Source organism: Anarhichas minor, unplaced genomic scaffold (genome assembly GCF_050575085.1).
Source record: "Anarhichas minor isolate MPS153535 unplaced genomic scaffold, ASM5057508v1 ptg000188l, whole genome shotgun sequence".
NCBI classification, from domain to species: Eukaryota; Metazoa; Chordata; class Actinopteri; order Perciformes; family Anarhichadidae; genus Anarhichas; species Anarhichas minor.
Window position 1 is genome coordinate 1 of NW_027466634.1, and position 10,669 is coordinate 10,669.

Sequence of the window (10,669 nt, forward strand, 5' to 3'; positions counted from 1 at the left end):
TCAGTTAATTATGACAATTCCACACAAATGTCTAATAGGATAAAATGATGAAGTGATGACAATTTGGAAAGACATGGATGCAAACTGCAACTTGACTGTTTGTCTGAGGGATTCAGTCGTGAGGCGTTAATTCTAGTTCTGTTTGAAAAAAAAGTCTTAATTTACCCAAAATGTACAGTAAATGACTTCTACTGAAGATAGTACAATATGCTGAAGAGGGCTGTTCATAGACGGATCTCTTTCTGACTTTGACACATTCTATCAGTGTTTTTATGTTTTGAAACAAATTAATTAACCCGCACATAAACTCTTATACAACAGGAAAAAAATCAGTGATTTGGAGACAGACAAGAGGGAGGTGGTTGGTGTCTTTGGCAGAACCGGGGCTGGAAAGAGCTCTTTGATAAATGCCGTCATTGGAGAGAAGGATCTCCTGCCCTCTGGAGACATCAGAGCATGTACCTCAGTCATGATTAAAGTGGAGGCTAACATGCAGAACTCAAAGTATGAGGCAAACATTGAGTTCATTACAAAAGAGGTAAAATGAGCTGAATATGTTTGTTTACGTGAAACTATGCCAAATGTATGCCATATGATTTAACGAAGTTAAAGGTATTTTTTAAATTCTATTTAGGAGTGGAAAGATGAGTTGTGGTTCTCTAAAAATTTCCTTGGGGATAATGCGGATCAGGAAAGTGATCAGGAAAGTGACGATGATTGTCGGGACATAGATGACAAGCTGTCAGCGCTGTATGGAGAAGACTGGAAAATCAAATCTGTTGATGACCTCATGAATGACAGATATTTCAAAGAGATCCCAGAATTTCTCCTTTCCAAGAGGAAGATTTTGACAGTAAAAACAGTGAGTAAGAGTAAAAGTCTTGTATCACTTCATAAGAAGCCTTCTTGTCTGTCTGACAGAGGGAAATGTTATTGAGGTTTATGTACAAATGTAAAAGTAAAATCAGTATGTGAAATTTAAAAACAGAGCCTTGATGCACCTGTCCTCGAAAACTACAAACCCATAGAAAATGTCCCCTTTATAGAAAAATCATGAAGAAGTTTGTCTACCGGTAGATAAATATATTTATATAACTGTTTTAACAACATCCAATCAGGATTTTTCCTCCATCTTTGTGCCCAAACATTTTACATTAGCATTAAATGACATCTTGTATTATTAAATCTCAACACTGCTTTTGTTGTTTCAATGATGGGGTAATTTAATTGCTCTTATTTTATATATTTTCTTGTTTTAATTCTTTTGTACAATTTGTAAAGCAGTTTGAAGTTGGGGTCTGTGCATATGAATGAAATATTCTTACGTTGCATTAATCTCATTTTATTATTTATTGCAGGCTAAAGAGCTATCTGCAAAATTAGTCAGATACACAAGAAGCGACCCAAAAGATGGAGAAGGTAAAGACGTAAAGAGGTGGTATTGGCCACTAGTGAAGTGTGTGACTATCAAGGTGCCAAATAATGATCTTCTGAAGCACGTCACACTTGTGGATCTTCCTGGAAATGGGGATCGTAACAAGAGCAGGGACAAGATGTGGAAAACGGTAATTCATCACATGCAGTGCTGTTTAGTGTATTACTGTGTTAAACTGTGACATCATGATATTACAAAGTACTGATGACCATCATAATTAACTTGCTGTCATGTCCCTTCAGGTCGTTGGAAGTTGTTCCACTGTGTGGATCGTGACTGAAATGAATCGAGTTGCATCAGAGCGAGAAGCCTGGGAGATCCTGGAAAGTGCCTCTAGCTTCATGGGAAATGGTGGCCAGTGTCAGCACATTCACTTTATCTGCACCAAGTCTGACCTCATGGAAGATTCAGAAGATTCAGACGATTCAAAAGAGCAGTAAGTGATTTAAGATGCCAACAGTACATATACATATATGTTAAAAGAAAACTTCCTATTAGATCACGGACCTGTAAATTAAAGTGATGCACGTTTCAGTATAAATGGTGGATTCGATAGTTACAGCTGCAGGTTTAAAAGAGATCATTTAGACTTTTATTCTCGATGCAAAAAAAGTTGGAATTTGAGGTTTCAGTTCTCCAAAAACTGTTTGAGGTGCAAAATAATGCAAATATTTTCATTTAGTTCAGCAGCTGGTGTTCGTGCTTTGATATTGAAAAAAAACGATCGAGCCAAGAAAGAAGTGAGAGGAGAATTCAGCAAACTAAAGGAGGTTAAGGTGAGTTTTATAGACTGACAGAAAGTATAACATAAAGATTGTCTACGACTCTAAGCATTCCTTAAAACCAAAACGTTTTCTTTTCAGAAACATTTCAGTGATGGAAGTCTAAAAGTGTTCACAGTGAGCTCCAAAGAGTTTCTAAAACAGAAACGTCGAGATAAAGACGACACTGGTAGGTGAAGTCTTCATATATGAGCACATTTAGATTTACTTTACTTTAACAAAACAAACAAGAATGACTATTTGGATTATGGCAATAAAATGTTCGTCTGTTTTGTAACTATGTAAGATGCAAACTACATTTTTTTTACAGAAATACCCAAACTTCAGGAATTTCTGCAGGATCTCAATGACTGTCACTCAGAGACGTTAAACTGTGTGTCTGGAGCTCGTGGGATTCTCTCTCTGATTCAAGGGGCCAGCCGTAGAGGAGGGGTAAGATCAAGAAATAAAATCTCTTTCTTTGTCTTTAATCATTAATATTGACAGAAAATAATGTGAAAACATAAAGTCAAAGACAGACTACTTACATGTAATGTCATCCATACATATATTTTATCAATAAAGTTTCCTGATTTCGTGTTGCTTCAGAGAGCCTGCATAACGACAGTAATTAAAGGGTGGTCTCACTCAAAATCAACAACAGTTTGTATAAATGTGAATAACTCAAGAAAACTCAGTCAAGTAACAGAATGGTTTCATTGCTTTGAATACTGAATGTGTTGTTGTTGATTTCAGGCTGACACAAAGACAGCTGTGTACACAGTCCTTCAACAAAAGATGAGGGATGAACTTGATAAAGTCAGGAAACCAATGGAAGAGACTTATCAGGCTTTTGAAAAGTGCCTCAGTGAGGGGGTTGAAAAATCTAAAAGTTCATGTGAAAAAGCCTTGAAGTCTGTGATACATCCTGTACGTATTTGAATTATTACAACATCATTACAACGGATTTTGCACTTTATATGAATGTCTTAAAAATGTTTCTGTTTTTTCTGTTTTGTTTCAGAATAAGTCAGGTAGGGGTTTCCACAAGACACTGAAGTGTATAGTACAACATGATGGCATACACAAGACAACAAAGGGGAAACAAATAAACCTCAATATGAAGTTATCTTCATGCCTGACTGAGAGCATTGATGAGGAATTCAAGAAGACCTTCCCGTAAGAAATGACTTAATAAAGACATAAAACCCTGAGCAGGCTAATTGTACAAACTATGGAGAATGTCTAGAAATAACAAATTGTACATTATACAGTTATACAAGTTATGAGATATAATGCATACATACAAATTACATTATTGAAATACAAACTTGTCAATGATGCATTTATGAAACATTTCAACTTGTTAACATGTTTCAGAAATGAAGGAAAATGTGGACCTTTCAGCGGAGTCCTCAATTCATTTTCACTTGACACGAAGATGATGAAAGAGAAGACAGAGTACAAAGATGTCGAACTGCAATTGATATTTCTCATTACAGAGGTAAAAGAGGAGAATAGTACCGTTAATCTTTATTAAGCTATTAGTCCAGGTCAGAAAGGCTTCAGCAGACATGAAGAATGTCATTAGACATTAGAGAATAAATGAAATATAGATGTTTTTAGCTGTTAACATATATACACTGAATATGAAGAAGTCTATCAATACAGTCAATGTCAGTTACAACTGGAGACGCCCTTTGAAAAATGATGAGCCTTATTTGTATATTACCTTGATTTTATCTAAAATATGTGGATCTACGATTCATATTCTCTCTCTTAGGAAGAACAGATTAAGACAAAACTCAACAAAATCATCTGTGACCGTAAGAAAACAATCTACAGCAGTCTGACGACAACAATTGAGACAAACATGCAGAAATGCTATGACGGTACGATAAAGATCATCACATATAAAACCTGACACTGTAAAGATGCACATTATTCATCATAATTGTGCAGAATGTAATTATAATAACATTTAATTGACTAAAGTTTTCTGTTTTATTGTAGATGCAAAAAAGATTAAAGGAGACGGCAGCATGAATAATATGAGAGAAACTATGGTGAAGCACGTACATAGGTTAAAAAACGTCATGTTTCAGGAAGCTAAAGCTGTTATGTTGAAACAGCTGGATGACTTGATGGTTTGTAACATTTTATAATAAGTCGTACGATGAGGATATAGTAAAACATGTTGTGCTGCTTATCTTTATCTACAATTCTAGGTCATCATATATATAATCAAGTGGAATATGCCTCTTGTTGAATGCAGCTTTTACTACTAACACACTGCAGGCCCTTTCACACACATTCAGCTATTGTTATAAGACACATTTTGTCTGTGAGTGATAAAGATTTTTATGCTAATTTAGAAATACATCCTGGTCAATCTGGAAGAATCAATGCAGGAATCAATCGAGCTGTCGCTCAAGACAGATGGTGTCTCAATCCCAGGTAAAGACAACGTTACAAAATAATAACATGATGATCACTAAAATTACTCAAAATATTTGATTGAAATGAATAGGTCAACAAATTTCCAATATTGTGATTAACAGTGAACTTGATGTTAACATTATGTTGTTGTTGTTTTAAGACGTTGAATTGGAACTTGTGATGGTGAATAACCACTACAAAGAACTGAAGGGAAGCCCAGATCAAGAACCACTAATTTGGTAAAACTGTAGTTAAAATATCTACATAATGCCTCCAGATTGAGCTGTTCTGGATAATGCTAACAATGCTTTTTATTACACTAGAGCTGTTCCGCCCAGCCGGCAGCTGCACAGCTGACAACCAACTGAAGAGCCCTGCATGCACGCTGGTTAGAGACGTGAGGCCTCTGGATTTGGTCTCAACCATTTTTGTCAACTCATCTTATCCAGGTTCTCTTTGAGTGTTGTTTTGATATGTACTTTGAATTAGCTTGTTGTGAAAGACATAGAAATTCTATATTTTCTATCTTTTGTAGGACATTTTTGCTTTTAAATGATTAATGATCAGATGCAGACAGAAAATGTGTGTGGGGTACAGGTCTTAGAGACCGGTCCACTATGATGTCCCAGATACATTTTGTTTTAATGATTTAACATTTTTTTCTTGATTTCTATACGTTTTTAGTCCAATTTTAATTGACATTCCAATGATTTTATGGGTGTTTAACATAAATCCTGAACCTTGATCACAGTACGTACTGTATGTTTAATTTTCAAAGAATGATCTGACCTTCTTTCTATTGTTGAAGTGTCCACCAAGAATGTCCGAGACACACTACACCCTAGAAACCCATCTCTCTATTCTGCAATTAAAATAATTGATACACCAAATGATTAACACCTCTCTGCCTGAGGAGCGAGAGGCGAGACCCCAAAAAGCGTTAAGGCAGCATCCTGTGGTTTGAGCATCTGGCTGACACTTACACAATTTAGTCTTCTAGGCGTGTTGTAGATTCACACCTAAACCGGCATGTATGAAACATGACCCCTGTAACCTCGAGCCAGACAGGAGGTCCTATCTTAATGTGTTGTTTGTATTTCATACAAGTTGTTTATCCTCTATTGTCTTTCCATTGTCTATGATGAGTTACGATCTATTGTTTATTATCAAGCTAAGAGTTGTATTTTCAGATATCAATATACTCGTTACATGTAATCCCATATTGTTTAGGGATGGTTCAATGATTTTGATTTAATGTGTGACTTTCTATCATTTACCAAAATATAATCATACGTGCTTGTAGTGTTGACTGTTTGTTAAAACTAATGAAATAAGTGAACTTTTAGTGAACTCACTCTGACAGGATGATTGACAGTCACCAGGAGAGAAAGGCTGTAAACTCAGGAAACTAATCAGTTAGTTAGAGAGACATCCTGTTCAATGGGGCCTGTGTACTGGAACATCCTGCTTCAGGCCGTAAAGTTAGAGAAGCATAAGAAGTGCTTTATCTGTGTAACAGACACACCGATATATACTTTTTATCCTTAAAGCGTAGAACATGAGAATATACAATAAGTAGTTCTTAACGTCTCAGAAGAAGAGGACATATGTGCAGGCAGTCAGCTGCATGGATCACAAGTTCCCACTACACACCTTCCACAAAGGGGGGGGTTGTTTACCCTAAAAAGTAGGTCTGTCAGAAGTGATAAGACTATTAGGACTGTTTCGTCCAATGATTTGAGAATGATCTGTTGTCTACCATATATGGACCTGGAGGTTGCAGGAAGCGCCAAGGAGAAGCGTATATATAGGAGACAGCAAAGGATCGAGGCTTTTTGGCCTTTTTTGGATGACTTCTGGAGGGTTCATACTCTTAACATTTGACATTTTGTATTAACTTTTACATCGATTTTTTGGTATTCATTTTTGTTAATCTTTTTTTCCTTTCTGTAAAAAACAAATAAAACTGGTTTGTATTTTGTGCATTCCAACCAAAGTCCAGTGTTGCTCATCTCTGGTGGGGTCCTCTAGTCTCCTAAAGGTAAGAGTGCTCTTCCCCTGGGATAGGCTGTCCTGATAATGATTGCTCTTCATGTACAAACAGGTTTAGTAAAGGTGTGTTGTTATTAATTAACGATTGATGGTAGTGGAATGTATTATGCTTGTTCATGCATTGTTCATGCAAGTGCCACTTAATGATGCAAGAACATGGAACATGCGGACACACAGATGGGCCTTAAATAGGGACGGGCATCATTTTGCACAATTATAGTTCCTTTCTTATTACTGTGCAAGAAAAATAATAACTTAATGCAATAATAATTGAACAAAATAGAAAGAAAAGAGGGATCATAGAGGCCATTACATCAGGTCACCACTAAAACCTTTAACTACCGACCACACTGCATCATGAGAGTTTCTCCCCTGCGATGCTCGTTGGGTCAATCCAGTTTCACTGTAAACATTTTATTTTAATTTTATAATCAGAGACCAGAAAATTCAAAATAATTTCAGAATTTATTCTGGTAATAAAAAACATTAAAAAGTACCTTTTCTTTTTTTTAAAGAGAGAGTACAGCAATGTCATCAAACAACATCAAGACACTGAATACTTTTGACGTAGAAATGATGTCTGTGTGGTATCACAGTGAACTAGTGGGTGTACCAATTCCTTAACAACAATATATTCTTATATTTAGTCTGACCCTCAGTGTTGACATGGCAGTCGACAATGAGGGAAAACTTACAGAGAATTTGACTCAATCGTCTCAGTAATTTAGTTTCACTCAGTGTTGCTGTGCATCTCCTGTTGTGTGAAGCTACATTAATGTAACAGTGCGCCACTGTGTAAAAAGAAATATCACCAATGTTGAAACACACTGAAATGCCTCAGAGTAATGTAAACTCAGCACCATTTAATACAGAAACAAAGAAGAAGAAGTTTTCTGTTTTATTGCAGTTTCAAAACAAATTAAAGGAGACGGCATGCTGAGTAATATGAGGGACACTATTGTGAAGCACGTACTTGGGTTAAAAAACGTCATGTTTCAGGAAGCTAAAGCTGATATGTTGAAACAGCTGAGGGACTTGATGGTTTGTAACATTTTATAATAAGTCGTACGATGAGGATATAGTAAAACATGTTGTGCTGCTTATCTTTATCTACAATTCTAGGTCATCATATATATAATCAAGTGGAATATGCCTCTTGTTGAATGCTGCTATTGCTACTAACACACTGCAGGCCCTTTCACAAACATTCAGCTATTGTTATAAGACACATTTTGTGTGTGAGTGATCAAGATTTTTATGCTAATTTAGAAATACATCCTGGTCAATCTGGAAAAAACAGTGCAGAAATCAATCGAGCTGTCGCTCAAGACAGATGGTGACTCAATCCCAGGTAAAGGCAACGTTGCAAAATAATAACATGATAATCATTAAAAATATTGACTGAAATGAATATGTCAACAAATTTCCAATAGTGTGATTAATAGTGAACTTGATGTTAACATGTTTTTTTAGACGTTACATCGGAGCTTGTGATGGTGAAGAAACACTACAAAGAACTAAAGGGAAGCCCAGACGAAGAACCACTAATTTGGTAAAACTGTAGTTAAAATATCTACATAATGCCTCCAGATTGAGCTGTTCTGAATAATGCTAACGATGCTTTTTATTACACTAGAGCTGGTCCGCCCAGCCGGCAGCTGCACAGCTGACAACCAACTGAAGAGCCCTGCATGCACGCTGGTTAGAGACGTGAGGCCTCTGGATTTGGTCTCAACCATTTTTGTCAACTCATCTTATCCAGGTTCTCTTTGAGTGTTGTTTTGATATGTACTTTGAATTAGCTTGTTGTGAAAGACATGCATAAAGATTCTATGTGTTGTTGGGCATTTTTGCTTTTGAATGATTAATGATCAGATGCAGACAGAAAATGTGTGGGGGGTGAGAGCGGGATTTCATGCAGCAAAGGTCCCCAGTCTGATTCAAACCAGGTACATTGTGGTTTACACTGTACAGGTCTAATGCCGTGTTCACATTCGCGTCATTCGCGCCACCGGTCTCGCCGGGGACTATTTGTGTTCATTCGCGCGAACCGCGCTGGACGTGCCGAAGAGGGGGCGTGGCTTATTGCCCTGAAAGCCGTTCAACTGTCCGCCATTAACCATGGAAAAAATAACCTCTATTTCTGCTTAGTACGTGTTGTGGAAGTCACAGATATCCCGGGAAACTAAATGCCGTCTTGTCTGGGTTTATAATATTGTCCAGAGGAGCTCCGTGGATTTTATCGAGCTGTATTCACTGTGTCTAGCAAGCCACACGTCGCTGTTTACTACAGCTGTATGAACACAAAATAAACAGATTTGGCTGTGATTTAACGACAATAAACCGACAAAAAGGGACTCCGAAACAACTACGTAATGATGCCGATTTGTAGGCTACTTGTCTTCTCAATGGAGCTCGGATGGTGCTAGGCTAAGCTAACATTGTAGCAGCTCCATCAACACTCAACATAACGTCACACAGGCGTAAATACGGCAGCATTTATTCATTGTTTGTACCGGATGGTTTACACAAATATTTATACACATAGTTTGGTCCGGTCTCTATTGATATGTGGTATTGTAGAGCTCTGGGTGAACACAGACGGCTACAGTATTTATTTCCTGATTCAACAACGGCAGGAAGTCAGTGATGACAGGAGCATCTCAACGCTGATAGGCTATCGCGCTGGGGCGTAACGCGAATATTTCGCTGAAGTTGAAAAATTTCAACTCACACGCTTGGGGCGATTTGCCGTTTGACGCGAATTCGCATCAATCGCGTCGCGCCATTGCAAATTCGCGCCGCGGCAGTCTCATTGCATCTGTGCATAGACTTTGTATGTATGTATTTCATGATTTAACATTTTTTTCTTCATTCATCAATGTTCTTAATTGTTTTTAAATCTCCTTTTCTTTTGCCTTATGTTTTGATGTTTTTAATGGTTTTATGTGACGAACTTTGAATTGCCTTGTTGATGAAATGTGCTATACAAATAAACTTGCCTAGCCTATGTTGTAAAATTATCTAAAACTTAAAACTTCTCATCTTAGATCTGACCTAAAATTGAATTGCCTGAAACAAATCTACATCAGTTCCCAAGCATTTTTAGTAACACACACCACAAATACTATATATATTATAAATGTGTGATAAATCCTGAACCTTGATCACAGTACATACTGTATGTTGAATTTTCAAAGAATGATCTGACCTTTTTTCTTTCATGTTCAAGGACAAAACTTTATTACTGCAAAATAATGTTTTCTAAGTGTGTTAATTCATATATCAAAAATTGGATAGAACTAGATGATAGTAATAAACCATTCTATGTTTTCTCATTATTTACTTAAAAATATTTTTTTCTTAATCTACACTGATTCTAAATTAATTGAATGTATTTGACATGGTATACTGACCAATAAAGTTCACTTTTAAAGTGCCACATGTACTTTGGCTTCTTTGTTGTTTATGTTGTAAAATTATCTAAAAGCTTCTTTATGTTCTCACTAACATCAGCTTTTATTGTGAGATGAACAAATGATTTTCCAACTTTGTTCTTGTCAAATTCTTCTTACTTAAAACTTCTCGTCTTAGATTTGACCCTAAAATTAAATTGCCTGACACAAACCTACATTACATTACAGTCATTTAGCAGACGCTTTTATCCAAAGCGACTTAAAATTCAGATTCAGATCACATTTCTACACCGTAGGCACAACTACGGGAGCAATTTTGGGGTTAAGTGTCTTGCTCGAGGACACATCGACATGCGACTAGCAGAGCCGGGGATTGAACCGCCGACCCTCTGAAAGACGGCCCTGCTATCCACAGTCGCCCCACTGTTCCCAAGCATGCAGTTCCCAAGCATGTTTAGTAACACACACCAGAAATACTATATATATATTATAAATGTGTGATCAATTATAACATAGTAGTTAAGACCTGTTAGTAGGTGTGTTCACACAGGAGCCTAATGCTCTTG

The 10,669-nt window shown here is 36.8% G+C and overlaps 1 protein-coding gene across 1 annotated transcript; it reads left to right on the top strand.

The window, feature by feature from the left end:
- Positions 1 to 321: 321 nt before the first annotated feature.
- Positions 322 to 6,631, top strand: LOC142944093 (nuclear GTPase SLIP-GC-like; the record flags this gene model as incomplete). The annotated part of the gene is made up of 15 exons (XM_076085597.1): positions 322 to 538; positions 635 to 862; positions 1,359 to 1,565; positions 1,678 to 1,871; positions 2,118 to 2,211; positions 2,299 to 2,386; positions 2,528 to 2,649; positions 2,953 to 3,126; positions 3,221 to 3,375; positions 3,577 to 3,700; positions 3,980 to 4,088; positions 4,210 to 4,343; positions 4,572 to 4,653; positions 4,796 to 4,874; positions 4,959 to 6,631. Coding segments are annotated over 15 exons (2,008 nt in total), but the record flags the coding sequence as incomplete, so codon positions are not given.
- Between the last annotated feature and the right edge of the window lie 4,038 nt (positions 6,632 to 10,669).